Source organism: Tigriopus californicus, chromosome 10 (genome assembly GCF_007210705.1).
Source record: "Tigriopus californicus strain San Diego chromosome 10, Tcal_SD_v2.1, whole genome shotgun sequence".
Taxonomy (NCBI): domain Eukaryota; kingdom Metazoa; phylum Arthropoda; class Copepoda; order Harpacticoida; family Harpacticidae; genus Tigriopus; species Tigriopus californicus.
In genome coordinates, this window is record NC_081449.1 from 16,077,778 (window position 1) to 16,093,392 (window position 15,615).

Genomic DNA, 15,615 nt, shown 5'->3' on the forward strand with positions numbered 1-15,615 from the left:
GGCGGGAGAATTTAAACAAAAACAGGTTTGAAGTCAGACTTGGACAAGTTGTTGACTAGAATTCCCGATCAACTTTATATTCAAGGGTTAGCCAGACATCTTGAACTCATAATTCGCATCATTCTTAAACAAGTCAGCACCTTTGTTTATTTCAACTGAAAGTCAACAAATGCCAAAAGATCAGTCATAGATCTTTTCCACATTTGCAGTAGACTAGTCAAACGTAGATGAAATGATTTGTGTTTTGATGCATTATGTTTGTAACCAATCCCTTTACCATTTTTCCTTACCATGTATTCCCATGCAATGCTAACTTGGGTCTGACATAATAATGTCGAATGAAAGTTTTAACTTTGCGAAAGCCATATATCTACCCGCAAAACAGTTTAACTGCCACATAGAAATATTGCATTGCTACGATTCAGGACGTGTCTCGAATGAGCATTAGTAGGTTAATCAAACCCCGCAAGCTTTCTTCATATTCATGCGTTCGATTGAATGTGATCTTTGTCCAACAAAAGCAGTCATACGGTAACGATTGCCAGCCAACGCGGACTCTCCACTCTTACCCGACCAGACCTTCGGGGGTTCTTGCCGGGATCTGACAGCCAATGAATTCTCCAATGATTGTGTACAAATATTTTGAAGGAACAACGAATAATATTCCAAAACAATGAGTTTGGATGATCATTTCCATCAGAAGGCTAAAAAGGTCAGCGAGCGAATGATCCTAATCCTTAACTCGTCCGTTCGGAGACATACGAGTACAAGCCCCTCATAGTTTATTGAAGCCCTCCGCTTTTTCCCAAGGTTCCCTTTTGAGCTCATTAAGGCCAGTGAGAGCGGAATGAGCGTCAGAAAATCGGATTTAAAGGCGGCAATCGTGCTTGAGTGGGCCCCTGAATTGAAGGTAATAGTAATTTCCAATTGGCAATGGATCAGCCATGAGCTCCTCTGTGGCTCCCAGGAATAAACCTGAGCATGTTTCGCCCGAGCAAGTATTCGATTTCATTTTCTTGAACGAAAAGGACCCACCTAAGGTAAGCTGAGCTACGTTAGTCGTGAGCCTCAATCAAATTCAGCAACTCGTGAACCTCTTACAACATTTCGTTGGCGTTTTTTCAGCGAGATGAAGGCTGGGTAAGTAGTCCTGGAACCACCCCCTCAAATGACCCAATGTTGGGCGACCGGCTCCCATTAAAAACTGTGTCGTATGTTCTGGCGGGGGCCTTCTTCCTGTTGGCCGTTTTAGTGATTGTGGGCTTGACCGTGGCCCTGGGTACGTAAAACTACCAGACATCCATGTAGGATCGAGACTGTAGAGTGAGTCTATTTGTCCTTGGCTTAGTGATTCAAAACCAAGACGAAAGCGACATCAACACACCGAGCACGAGCTCACCCAATACGAATCTTCGGGAGGTGTTCCAATCCATATCCTGGGGACCTTGGGGTGACTGGAGCCGGTGTAACCAGCCTTGCTCAGGATTTCGGAAGCGTAATCGCTCTTGCCTCTCAGATCCGGGACCATGTGCTCAACAAAGTAAAAACTCGACGTGGGAATTGGAAACGTGTCCATCGGATCAATGCAACGAGGAAGGTAAAATGGAGACAAACTAATAAAATGGGCAACATTCGAGGCAGTGTTTTGATGAACGATAAACGATATAATGATTGATGCCCCCCCCCCTAGAGTTCATGGTATGGCCGATGGTGCATACCTTCTACCTTCTGCTCTCATAACGGGCGTTTGTTCTATGTAAATTGGGTTAAGGTTGGAGCTACTCCAGGTGGAACCCATATACTCGAGTTCAGTTAGATCATCCATTTGATGTGAATCCATTCGTTCCATAATCGAAGAATACTTTACGTAAACATGTGTCAAAAATGGTTGGGGAGCTTGGATATGAAACCCAAGGTGTGCATGTTATTACATTCAAAATGCAGTTGATCATCTGGGTTCTCTGTTGTTCGATTTCAGGCCTCAGTGCTGAGAGCAGCACTGAAAGTAGCCCTAAAAGCAACACTGAGAGCAGCACTGAAATCAGCATGTGGTCGGATTGGGTGGATCAAACCAATTGTTCGGTGTCTTGTGGTAGTGGCACAAAAACTCAGACTCGACGTTGTCAAGGTCTTTCTTGTCCTGGAGTCGACCAATCCTTACAACGAACGACTAATTGCAACGCAGCAGAGCCTTGTGGTAAGTAAAAGTTTTTTTTAAAGGCTAATCAATCATGGGAATTGATATGAATAATGAAGTAAGTACCCTTCACTGACTGGCTGAGATCCTTGAAAATGTCATCATAAAGTCTTAATGAGCGCTGTCTTAAATGTTGTACAATTCAAACTAATTGCCCATTTGCCCATTTGCGCATTTACCCATTTGGACTCCAATCAGTTGAGCGAGTTTACAAGAGGTCGAGCAAGTCCAAAAAAAAAAATGTTTTACCAGGAACATAGAAGGTATGAGAGAGCTTTCGTATTGGGAGAGGCTAGAAAGGTTGGGAATGTACAGTGTTCAGAGCAGGTTCGAAAGGTATCTGAAACTGTACGTCTTCAAAAGCATTCATGTGCTTTGTCCCGAACCAGGACTTAGGGTCAATTCTAGTGACCGTAGAAGCTTAATGCGCGTTTTGGAAGCACCTTCAAGTCCTCGAGAATCCAGACTAGTAAGAACAATGAAGTCCACCTCTCTTCTTTCTCGGGCTCCTTAATTGTTCAATTAACGATCCCCTTTAATATTCGTTGATCCGATAGCATCTTTCAAGCCAGACTTGGACAAATTTTTGATCAAAATTCCTGATCAAACCTATATCGAAGGGCCGCCTGAATCTACCAATTCTAATTTGTTGGTGAATTAGATATCATATGAATACAAAATCCTTTAAATTAAATGCCCTTCTCTATCTTGAATTGGTGCGGATCCCATTCCCAGAAACGGTCAGCAAAAAATAGGGGAAAAATGGACGGATGTTTGCTCCATTTTCAGGCTTACATATTATCTAAAATTTAACACTTTAGAGTCTGATTCAGGACAGATGTTCCACTTCATAGGTTCTTTGATTGTTTGTTTGAATTTATTTGAGTGAATCAACAGCTAAAGGCCCTTTTAATTTACCTCGATATTATGTGTTGCTACGTCAAACATTTCAACGAGGACATGGCCAAGTTCATTGGCCAAATGATGGTTTTAACTAGAGGCACCATAGTAGAAGAGTACTTGGATGAGATTTTTAGTCCCAAAACCTCGTTTTCATTGTTCTATGGTTCTTCGGTTCACCCCCAAGGCGACTTTTTCTGTAATATGTATTTACTTCGTTGTTGTTGCACTCAGCAAGAATATGAATCGGGTGCAATTTTTTCAAAATCTATATTCTTTAAGACCTTAAAAATGGCAAATTAGTCGGGCCGGAAGGTTGGTAATCACTGATAACGCAACCCTGCTTCCGGCTGTTCACAGGGATGCCAAAATTTGCGCCTAATGTATTTGTCGTAGCAAGTGTCAAAACTTTGTTTCTAATGCTTGGATGCAGTAAGAAATTCATTGTTTCACTGAAATATTTTTGTGAGGGTTTTGCTAAGTGAATCGATGGTCCACATGGCTACTTTCATGCCCCTTTTTGAGATGAATTGGGCCATGTTTGGGGTTCACTTTGGCAATCCTGATGACAAATCGAACGTTTCTAGTGTTCAAAGCATAGAGAAAGCAACTCCAAGAGAGTGCGATGAGAGCTAGCCAGACGGACTAGTTTTCAGAGCGAATGAATGTCAGCTGACCGGCTGCTAGGGTATAGTTTCTGATTGGTAGAGTTGCACTGTCCACTGGTTATCAATTCAGCTGCACTTAAAAACCATAAGAAACCCGATTTTTGCTCTTTTATGTTGCTTCTTCTATGTTCAAAGCACGTGATCGGGAAACGGGGGTGCAAAAGGGTGACTAAATATAGTTTGTAAATTGTTTATAATGATGATGGTGACAGATTTTTTCACAGTTGGAGCCTATTCTATATGACATTTGTGTCATCCTTTTATGGCTAACTTGCTTACATTTATTCATCAAACAAATGCTTCAAGTATTGATTCAAATGTGTTATCAAACTCGACCTGACTTAACCTAATGTTACCGCCCTTGTCTGAAGAGTAATGCAGGGATGTAAGCACCAGTAAGCACGGACAGGGACGGGCACAGATCATGTAACGACCTAAAGGCGCTTTGGTATCTAGTAAAGAATTTTGTGTTCGCCCATTCAGGTATGCCAGATTCGTATCGGTGAATGTTTTTGAATGCCAATATTCTTGTTATTTGATGTTTTTAACAGCACTAGTTCAAACAATAAAGTCCGGAGGCTTCTTCCAAGTCAGACATTTATAATTTTTTAACTAGCATTCCAGATCAACCCTACATTCAAGAATTAGCTCGGTCTGCCAATTCAAATTCGTTGGTAGACCAAATATCATAATAACGATTAAAAGTTAATAAATAGACGAATAATAACTTTTCATTTTAGCAGTATTGTACTGGGGAATGCATTCCCTGTAGCGGTTAGAAAAGACCCTGAAAAAACAAACCAAAAGGTCACAAACGGTTGGTGGAACTAGAAATCTCAAGTAGTTTCGTCAAAGATCACAAAGGGCCGCTCTTTTCCCTGTAGCGGCTAGCGAAAGGCCTGCAAAGGAGCGAACATAAAAACGCACTACACGATCACGAATTTTCTTCGATAAAAACCGGTTTTCATAGGCAGTCTATCTGTCAGCAGTGCAAATGAAACGAACCGGCGCTGTAGTACACTTTAGTTTATGGCTCTCTGTTCAGGAATGGTTGGAATTAGCTGGAATATTTATTCCATGATGGGGTGGTCTTTCCGCAACAAGACTTTGTTTGAGAGATTGTTGAAGAATGCTGGTGGAAACCAAGATTACAATCCCCTACCCCGTGCTGCCATCTATGCATTTGAAGAAGAAAGCTGAGGCGGCGGGCGGAGGGCTTGCCGAGTCCTCAGAAGCTGGTGAGTTCAAATCCAGGGTGGCTGCAAGGGGTGTACGCTAAGACTCCACAAACATTCTTTTATAATTGAGTGACCAAAGTCAAGTTGCGGAAAGACCATCCCATCATGGAGGCTATTCACCTACAGATAAGAAAGCATGCTACATGTGTGTGCGTAGCCTCTTCATTGGCAGTTTCATTGGCTCTGGTGCATTTAAACAACCCTTGTTTTGACACATATTGTGGTGATTGGCTTTTGCATGGGATATTCTCCACCACAATGCCACATATTTGAGTTGAGACCTGCTCCAATTTCATGTGGTAGGTGAAATGATTCTTGGCGACGTTGGCATAATTATTTGATGATTGGCTTAGAAACTCAAGATAACACATCGTGAGAGAACTCTTGTCATGTCAGGTACAGTCTCCATGGGGGGATGATGAGTGATGAACAGTACCTCCATTTCAGACATGAATGAAGCTCAATGAATGACAGAGTGCTATTTTATCTTCAGTTGAATGGGTCAAATAACCAATATAGCGCAAAACGACCAACTACAATTAAAAATATTTCCGGTTTCATTTTGAATCAAGTCTTCAATGAATTCTATATATTGTATTGTACAATTATCATTCGTTTCTTGACCAAGGATTTGGAAACACTTAACACTCGGTGGAGGACAATTTGATTCCAAAACTTTGATCAAAGTTGCCTTTGTGGTGTAAACAGAACAGGGTTCAGCACCCGAAATGTGAATCAAAACTTTGTCACTTAAATGTGCTGAAAATGGGGTTGTCTAAATGAACCATTATTGGTTGTCTTGCTTAATTTCATGCTTAGGTAAATTGCAAATGTGAGTCGCCTTTTCATGTTGTCTGGGCCACCTGCTTTAAAACTATTCCAAAAGTTGGTGAATAAGCAAGCTGCATTTTCAGCTTGGTAGAAATCTTTCCTTTAGTGAGTTTTGCTTTTCCACGCATTGAAAAACAAAACACCCCTCTGGTGGGTTTCCGTTTTCCGTTTAGGTAAAAAATACTTTACCAATCGTTAGTGAAGAGAAAGCAGATTTTGGTGGACCAAACCTTGAGTTCAAGTTTGCTTTGAAGAGTCAAGATTCTACCTTGAAAACCTGTTATCACAAAAGTAAACTGCGTATTCAATGGTCGTCACTTTCTCTGTGTGAAGTTTTTTTAAGTTTGGATTTCACATAGTCGACTAGATCAACACCTTAGAGTCTTAGAATAGTTTGAATTTTTATGTTTTCTAGTTTGAATACAAGCCCGAGGAAGCCCGTTCTCGTCTCTTCAAACTCATTATTATGAAAAGGTGAACTCGCGAATTGCGTCTTGACCATAAGAACTTTCATCAAGCCCCATATATAAACTCTGTGCAACGAGAATTGGAGCAATTCCATGAAAGATGGTCGAGAATGCGTTTGTCGTAACTTTCATTTTTCTGACCGATAAAATCGGGACCGGTTATCGACTCCTCAGTTCATTAAAGTTCAATATCCCCTCCTTCTCATCGGGTTCTGCTATAGAGTGAAAATGTGAGTTCCTATATAACAAAGACTACAACTCCCTGAAAACAAGTTTTTACATTCTTCTTCAGGTTCTGGGGTGGTAAAGAAAAACTCCGATGAAAGATCAGTTTGAGGGCAAAAATTTGAGTTGGTGTCACTGAGTCCTTGGACGGGCATTTCCTTTGAGCTAATGAATTACATGCCTCCTAATTTGGGAACTCTCAAATAGAACGCTTTTATCCATAGCAATTTTGACTAGGGCAGTCAATCTGCATCCTGAAAACCTAAAAATATGTTGCAATTCAAATAAGGGTTCCAGAGTAACTCGTCACAACGGAGAACTCGACACAGGAAAAGTCGACACAGGAAAAGTCGACACATCGGAAAACTCGACACATCGAAAAGGTCGATGTATCAAAAAACTGGATGCATTCGAAGATTCGAATTGAAAGAAAACACAACATATCAAAACATGCTACAAATTGGAAAAAGCATGGCTGCTTGAAACCAAATCTTTAATTGACGATAATTAGAAATGGAGTATTCTGGAGTATTGAGCTTTCAAATGCATTGAATTTTTCAATCTGTCCCAACCCAGGATTTGGGTTCTATTGTTGTTACCTGGTGTGATTGCATGCTCATGCTCGCACCTATCAATCTAGTCAATGTGTATATAAACCAGATCTGGTCAAATAATAAAATAGTCAAGCTTAACGTGCGTTTTGAGAGCACCTTCAAGCCCTCGAGAAACCCGGCTAGATGGAACATTGAAGTCCACCTCTCTCTTCTTTCTTGGGGTCCTTAATGGTCCAATGTACTTTCCTCTAAAATTCGTAGTTATAGGTGAATGTTGTTGACCCGGTTGCATCTTTCAAGTCAGACTTGGACAAATTTTTCGACAGCATTCCAGATCAACCCTACATTCAAGGTCAAGCTCGGTCTGCCAAATCAAACTCGTTGGTAGACCAAATATGATATAGATATTCAGATGTAAAATCTACACGAAATGTAACCTTTCATTTCAATAGTACGAAGATTTATTCCCTATAGTGGTTAAAACAAGCCCGTGAAAAACCAAGTCAAAAGTTTTGAAATGCAACAAAAAGGGCAAAACATGCAAAATAATGTCGATATGTCTAGTTGAATATTGTCTGAAAGAGGCAGTAGTAAAATTTTGAAACAACAAAATAATGTGGTGAGTTTAAAGTCAAACCATGTCAAAAAAGGTTGCACAAACTTTTTCTATGAGCACTCTATCCCCTTAATTAAGAACGCTGCCAAGCAAAAAAGGCATGCTAAATTACTAAATACACATTTAATACTGAATATGCTTTGAACAAAAGCAGCTGGCCTCAAGGCAAAATATTTATTAAACAATTATGTGACATTTTGAAAAGTGAGATAAAAATACTTAATAACCAATCGGATCAGGCTTACTTGAACATCTGTCTGTTTCGTTGGACCATGCAACACTACATATTCTTTGATTTTCTATGGGTTGGACCAATTTGGTTCCGTCCATCGCTTAGAGGAAAGTGGAATTGATATTTAATCAGGATCCGATTTTTTCTTCTTAGGAACTTGGTCGTCTTGGTCGGAATGGGGAGAATGTAGCGTTTCCTGTGGCAAAGGCGTGACTGTGGCCCAAAGAAATTGCAAGAATATAAATGCAGAAACCTCAAGCTTTTGCGAGGGGGACTCTAATCAAACACGTCCTTGCGAGCAGGATCCATGTCCAAACCCAATACGTAAGATTGTATTGCCCCACTCTTCTCCATGGCCCATTCATCCATGATATAGAGTTCCTCAAACCTGACCTTTTCATTCCATCAGTAGTATAGGATGTCTAGATATGTTGAGGCCAGATGCGAAATCACTGACCTAATAAGATAAGAATCGGTCATTTATGAAAATACTTAAATTGCCATTAGTTTTTGGTCCGACCTATTCAGACAATCCCACAAATCACCTGATGACTTTTTCATTCTTCAGTTTGTGGTCCCATGAGTGATGGATCCAAGTCTCAAGAGCAAGCCATTCGATGGGCGCGGCAGACCACCAACCCAGATATTGAGTTGCGGGTAGTGGGCGGAACGGACGCCCTCCTAAACGAGTTCCCGTGGCAAGCAAGCATTGAGAAGCGGCAAACGCAGCGGACGAGGTATCATCCGTTTTGTGGCGGGGTTCTGATGAGCGAACTTTGGGTTATGACCGCTGCTCATTGCACATTCGGGTAACGTAAACCAAACATATCGGTCTCCTGCTAAGGATAGAGGGTCATAAGTAAACTCCGACCAAAAAAATGTTGCTGGTATGCCGAACAGAAATTCGATTTCGTAAGAATTTTTCCCCTTGAATTCATGTTTCCATTTTTCTTTTGTGTTAAATCAATGCTTCTTAAGCTGGTTTCATTTTGTCTTCTCGCTACTTTTTCAACAATTCTTCAGAAACTGTTTAGAGAAACTAAGAAATTAAGCTGGCTCTGACCCTAGCAACTTTTGTCAGGCCACACTTACAAGACAGATTTCTCCTCCATTGAAAAATAAATGTTTTTTAGTTAATAAGGTAAATTTGGCTTGATTGGCGTACGTATAGTATGCTTGACGATAAATGTTTCACAATCGAGGGGGCTTAGTACCTTTGAAAATTTATCTTTTTTCAAGGGTAAGTGGCTTTTTTTGCCCAATACTTTAGCGGAGTTAAGTTTGGTGAAATCTTGGTTGCTTTTAATCTTGACATCTCATTTCCGTTTGATAAGAGATCTTGGTTTCTTTTAATTGAATCATCTTTTATGATATCCATCGTAGGTGCAAGTTAGAGTTTTTTTATGTTCAGGCAATCATCAAGTTTACAGTACATGAGAAATTTGAGAAGATTGGTTCGAAATTCATGTACTGGTCTGAATAAATTTTCCCTCTTACCCAGAGTATGATGCCGGAATAATTGCAAGACGGAATAAAGATAAAGTTGTATCTGGTAGGTGAGAAGGGGTATAGAAGGAGGTCTTTGTGTTAAGACGTACAGTTGTAAAATGCATATGACGTGGGAAAAGAAACATGGAGAACAAGGTCATAGGAACGGAAAAGTGTAGGCATAGATGAAAAAAGGATTCTATTTGTGATTGATTTTGAATCGGTCATCAAATTATCATATCGTAATAAATAACATGCTCATGCTTATCATGTATTTCTAGTTACATATATAAAAACCGTTGTAACGGATGTCAAGGATAAGATTTATTGCTTTCACTCAAAAACATCATAGATTGAGAACTCAAATTCTAACATGCAAAAGATCAGCCTACGTACAATTTACGTTCTTTTCTAACGTTTTTTTATTCAAACCTTAGTTTTCGAGATATGATCCTTTTGTTGCAATGACTTTAGACAATATGGTCCGAAAATGGCGACAAAAAGTGCGGATTTTGGCTGGAGGGATGTTTTACATGGTGCTTCAATTCGGCGGCCGAGAACTTTAGTTGAAGGGGGCCGGCTTCTTTGCAAGCTTCTTTCTCAACATAGGACTACACAGCATAGTCCAGAGTATTTTTAAGATCTGGATAATTTGGGGGCCATAGCTTAGGCCTCCAAATGATTGCCTCATTCTCCAAATAGGAGATGGACTTTTTGGCTGAATGTGAAGGAGCGGAGTTTTGTTGAAAGACAAAGGGCCGGTTTCATGCTACTTTTCTCATCCAGGGTATCACAGTAGACTTGAGAACCTCGATGGAGGCATTTGCATTTAGTCTGAATCCCTCTGGAAACCAGATTGGAGGTCCAATCCAATGCGACTCATTGGTTTGTTTGGAGCTGACTTGATGCATCTTTTATTCCAGCTACCACTCTTGGAGTTCTAACACTTGGAGTTCTTGCTTTCAAAGGAGGGGGATGAGGTCAGCTTGCCGATCAAGATAGTTTTTTACGTTGCAAATAGTGTGGTGGGCTACTTCTAGGTTTAAACTTACTTCTGTAGAAGTGTATCCCCCACACAGCAAAGTTGCAATGGATTTTCTTTTTGCTTTCATGAATTTTAGCCTTGAGTTTTTTGTATTTTTGTTTACATAAATGAAAAGAGCGGACAATGACAAAAAAAGATACAAAACTCACGCAACCTTGATCAGTTTCAAGGATTTTTTAAGAAAATATTTGTGCGTCTAATCTTATCTTTGACACCCGAAAGTCAATAAACATTTAGTCATCTCATTGATCTCTACATGAGATCACGACAATGTAATCATTGATTTATAAATGATTTTCCTTTGAACCCCTCATTCTTAGTGGAGATCGTCATGTAAAAACATATTCTTTGGTTAATGCATTCAAAGAATTATGGTTTCTGTTCCAGCCAGACCTCATCCTCAATCCAAGTTGCTTTAGGAGAGCACAGCATCGTCTCCACCACAGAAAGCGTCCGATTGGTTCGCTCCGTCCAAGAGTAAATATGGAGTACAGGGTTGTCTCGATAAACATAGTGTCCCATGTTAAAGAAAACAAATATCTGAAGAGCATGGGCAAAATTGTGTTGTTGAGAAAATTGCTTGAAGAAAGGTATTTCAGTAGCATGACTGATGGAGTTTTGCAAATTTCTCCATTTTCATAAAACTTTACGCCAATAACTAATCAAAATCTTTGTGTCAACTTTATGTGTCGCAGAAATTTGATACAAGCTTTGTGTTGGTTGGATACATATTGATTGAAAATAATTGGTAACAGATGAGAAACGTCTCTGAAATCCGAATTGGAACTTGGGGCAGAGATCCTTATCCTCCGCCAATCCAGTGAAGCACAAAACTGGTAGAGTGGGGATAATATTTTAGATGGGGTACTCATGGGTAATGGTCCAATGATTGTTCGGAATGTTCTTTGGTTCCTTCTTAAGGATGAAGATTAGGGCTGACTCCAATCAGTCTGTTGAGAAACAAAGAAGGATGAAGAGGGATGTTATAAAGATCTTGGGAGTGGTGGGGATTTTAGGTCTGCAGAAATGAAAGTTGGTAGGGAGAAATTGGGTGTCTTGAGGAGGTTTAGTTCTTCATCTTCTTTAAAAATCTGTCCCAACTTAGTTTCCAAGTAGGGGTACTAAAGGGATAGTGTGCTTCTAAGAAGCCCTGAACTGCCTCCATTGCTGTTCTTTATGAACATGAGTACATTTCTTGACAGATGAAGAGAAATTAGCTCACTGGGACTTCAGAGATCCTGGGGGCATTTTCCAACCTTTGTACAAGCCCATCATCCTGAACAAAGCCAGTGAATCAATTTTAATCAAGAATTGCAGGGTTGCTGAGGTACCGTATTGGTAGAAAATCTGCTTTCCAATCCTGGTTCAATGCCAGGCTTGCCAAGTCCAAGCTTCTAATGCAGTATTCCAATTACAGCATTAGATGCTGCTTTAATAGCTTAAATGGGTGAATCTGCAGTCACTCCCAAGAGTGAGGTCATAATTAATGTTGGCAGTAATGACAAAGCAGGAATATCCCTCAATTGGAACACCCATCAATCAGATTGGAGGCTGAGCAAGAGAGCTGCCATCTGATTTCATAACAAACAAGCAAACAAACAAACAAACAAATAAAATATCAAGAATTGCATATTGCTCTCCCAAGTGTCTGGTGTTTTGCTTGTTTGAACTGAGTTTATTGGGTTAGTCCTTCCCTCCCACTTTGCTCAGATGATGGAAATTCAGGGCATTTTGAAGGTAACTGACTAGTGGATAATTGACCCAGCAGGAACAAGATATTATGCTTTCTGATATACTTGTGCAATCAAGTAAAGAGGCCATTGAGAGTAAGTGTGTTGGGACTTCCAGTTCAGAGGACAAAGCACTTCTTCCTTGGCTTAGGGTCTTGGCAAAATTTGATATCTAACTTGTGTCAGGACTGAAGAAGTCATCACCCATGATGGCATTCTCCAGATCCTTCACTTTAGAAGTATGAATAAAATATGAGGTCCCAGACAAGGTCATCATCAGGGCTGGCCAAAACTTGCATGCTGCAAATTGTGCTAATTTTGCAAAAAAAAACAGACATATCAAAGATTTTCCTGCAAAACTATTTCATTTGCAGTTTTTGCCATATTTCTGCCATCTTTGACAAATTCTTCAATTCATTAAGCATTTTCAACCATTCAAGCAAAAAAGTACCCAAACTATTGCAATTCAGAATAATTTCCGTAAATTCAAGGGGAAAAATCATGAGATTTAATATTCTTGTTCTTTCCAGATTTTTTCTTTACATGAAAGTACAAAATAGGCTGCATATCTTTCATATATTTTCAACCACCTCCTTATATGTTCTATTTATCCAACAATCCATCTGAAATAGTGTACCTCCGAAATTTCCTTTACAAAAAAGAGACCAAACCTGTATTAAAGGTTGGGACGCAGTTTCGTTTGGGTAACGTACATCTTTAATTAAATGGCAGACACATCTTTATAAGGTTTCCCGGGGTATGGGACAAATGGTCAGGAGATAAATGATTAACATGGCTGTCCAAATAATGCAAATTATATTGGCAAAAAGGCAATCTAAAATGCAAGAAAGGACAAAAAAGAAAATACTTGTGCAAAAAAAGCAAAAAGAGAAGATACTTCCAGTTCAATTTACTCTTCTTAAAAGAGCCAATAACCCTTAATACTACCTATAGTACTACTATAGTAGATGTACTTTGAACAAAAACTGCTTGTGCTCAAGGTGTGTATCAACTGTGTTGTGCTCAAAAGTAAGCAAACTAAAGGAACGGAATTGAATCTTTTGTTTACTGAATACTTTGGCCATGTACTGAAAATTGAAGTTTTGAAGCAATTTGTCTTCAAAAGCTTAGTATGCATAATCTTGAAAAGTCATGTTGTGCAAAAAGCGTGATAATCACCTCATTTAGAACAAAGTCATGTGCAACAATATAGCAAACATCAAAAAATGGTAAATGTAATTTGTTATCTATTTTTATATCAAAGGGTGGGGGAGCCAATTGTTTGTGTCTGTCACCCCACACACTAGAATTATGAGCCAAAACTACGTAAAACCACACTCACTTTGAGGGAGCAATTCTCGCACATTCGGCATTCAAGGCATCACCTGATATAACTTTAAGCATCAATTAAATTGTAACATATGGATTGACTTTAAGGGACACTACTTTAAGACTACCCTGTACATGTTTAGGTACCAATTGGGCTGGTAAAAAAACTGCTAACCATCTTTATCCTTTGCAGAATCTTGAATCATCCCGAATACAACGAGGTGAACGTGGATTTTGACATAGCTCTTCTTAGGTTGAGCCAAGCGGTGAATTTTGAAGAATTTCCCCATATTCGACCGATCTGCTTTCCATCCGCACATCCTGATCCTGGCGAAGAAGTAAGATCTTGCACATCGGTATCCCCCAATGTCCTACCTTTGTAATAGTATTATAGAATACAATCACATCCATGTTATTCCGTCGATCGAATTTAGGTAGTTTTGGCAGGATGGGGCCGAGAGGCAGAAAATGCTCAAAATGGTGCTGACGTTTTGCAAAAGGTAAGTATGAACGCTGATTGAACTTGATGCACTTCAATCTACTGCATGTACGTGGCATTAAATCATTACAACTTCCATGAAATTATAGTCAGATCCAATATCTGACAACTTTTTTGCTGAGTTTCCCAGGATTGATTTCTCCATTTCTGAATGAATTGTACTCTGATAATAATGATGATGAATAATATTAAAGCTGGCACAAATTTTAGGTCCATGTCACATAAATGACGGATAGTTTGATAACAAGGATTGCCTTCCAATCATTGGATAGCAGTTTAATCAATAGCAGTTACTTTCCTACGCGAAGTTTTTAAAAATGAAGCTTGGAGAAAGACAGTATGATTCCTGAAGGCCTACCTAAGCTTCTCTGCTAGCAACAGGACACAAAATGGCAGACACAAGTTTAAGGCGTTCGCCATGTCAGTTTTTGAGATGAAAAGCTTGATTAAACTTCATGCAAGGAGAGTAAAAGTTGTTGATTTAGTAGAAAAGTTCCATTTATGATAACAACTTGTCAACGTGCTATTTTGGCTCAAAACATTACTTACTTACTTGAGTTAGTAGAAACCCACTTTTGAGCCACACATGAACATCCAGCCGTGAAATATAGCTTCTGTTAATGACCATTTGCTTTCTTTGCATTGATGAGATGGCAATTGGTTGTCCTAAAAGAAAATGTTGAAATTGAAAATGACTGACCGGTTTTCTTTCCTTTTGCTTTCAGGCGAAACTACCTGTGCTCTCGCGGGAAGATTGCCTGTCCTACTACAGAGGGCTCGAGCTGACGCCCAGGATGTTTTGCGCTGGTTACAAAACTGGAGGGCAAGATAGTTGTCAAGTAAGATGGTGCCTTTCTTCTGTTTGTATTGATGGCTGATGGTGGGCGTTGAACAATCAACTAAAGCTAGAATCTCATTTTCCTTCTCCCACCAGGGTGACTCGGGTGGACCTTTAATCCTCAAGAAGTCCTCCAACTATGAGGTAGTTGGATTGGTTTCATATGGTTTGAAGGATTGTGGAGCTGGGCCCGCCGTCTACACCAAAGTCACAGGTGGCCGAGGCCCTGCCCTCGAGACCGACAGGCCCAATTAAGTCTGATGAATTTCTCGTCCTGTTTTAGAATTGAAGACATGGTGGCGTCCTTTCCTGAATTCCACAGAGTACCCCAGAACGGCAAAATAGGAGCTCGCTCCCGAAGGAAATCGTGATCAGTGCTCGTCCAATCCCATTTCTTCTCAATCATGGGTGGAATGGCCGAGGGAGACCGGTTTCTAAGGGAAAGCAATCGCTCGAACCCGTTTTTTTTCCAACTCACACATCTCAACCAAAAGATAGTAGCGGTCAACGAAAGTGCTCAAAGCAGAAGTTTGTACCGATGAACAAGTAAAATTCGAGACGAACTCGCTCTCTCTCATCCTCAAACTTGCTTGACTTTAAGGCCAACACAAACAGGCACTAAAATACGATACAAATAGAAAAAATCGCATCCGAAACTTTATCCACTTACAGTCTGCATGAAAAATTTCGCCCATGCGTTGATTCGAAATAAGGGGCCATCGTAACTATGTGGTCTAATAAACCCGGTGGAAGCACGA

The 15,615-nt window shown here is 40.0% G+C and overlaps 1 protein-coding gene across 4 annotated transcripts in view; it reads left to right on the forward strand.

Annotated features, from left to right (window-relative positions):
* LOC131889159 (transmembrane protease serine 9-like) overlaps window positions 1–15,518 on the forward strand; it is a 17,020-nt gene extending 1,502 nt beyond the window's left edge. The window contains exons 1-13 of one of the 4 annotated variants that reach the window (XM_059238186.1): window positions 31–712; window positions 811–1,040; window positions 1,126–1,279; window positions 1,349–1,597; window positions 1,979–2,197; window positions 8,082–8,252; window positions 8,497–8,737; window positions 10,849–10,938; window positions 13,714–13,858; window positions 13,955–14,020; window positions 14,745–14,858; window positions 14,954–15,071; window positions 15,141–15,518. In XM_059238186.1, the coding sequence (XP_059094169.1) occupies window positions 945–1,040; window positions 1,126–1,279; window positions 1,349–1,597; window positions 1,979–2,197; window positions 8,082–8,252; window positions 8,497–8,737; window positions 10,849–10,938; window positions 13,714–13,858; window positions 13,955–14,020; window positions 14,745–14,858; window positions 14,954–15,071; window positions 15,141–15,202 (1,725 nt within the window). In that variant the 5' untranslated portion in view covers window positions 31–712; window positions 811–944 and the 3' untranslated portion in view covers window positions 15,203–15,518. Of the gene's footprint in view, window positions 1–27; window positions 1,041–1,125; window positions 1,280–1,348; window positions 1,598–1,978; window positions 2,198–8,081; window positions 8,253–8,496; window positions 8,738–10,848; window positions 10,939–13,713; window positions 13,859–13,954; window positions 14,021–14,744; window positions 14,859–14,953; window positions 15,072–15,140 lie in introns of those variants that run through there. The other 3 variants (XM_059238185.1, XM_059238184.1, XM_059238187.1) reach the window with 3 other exon arrangements.
* The last annotated feature ends 97 nt before the right edge of the window (window positions 15,519–15,615 follow it).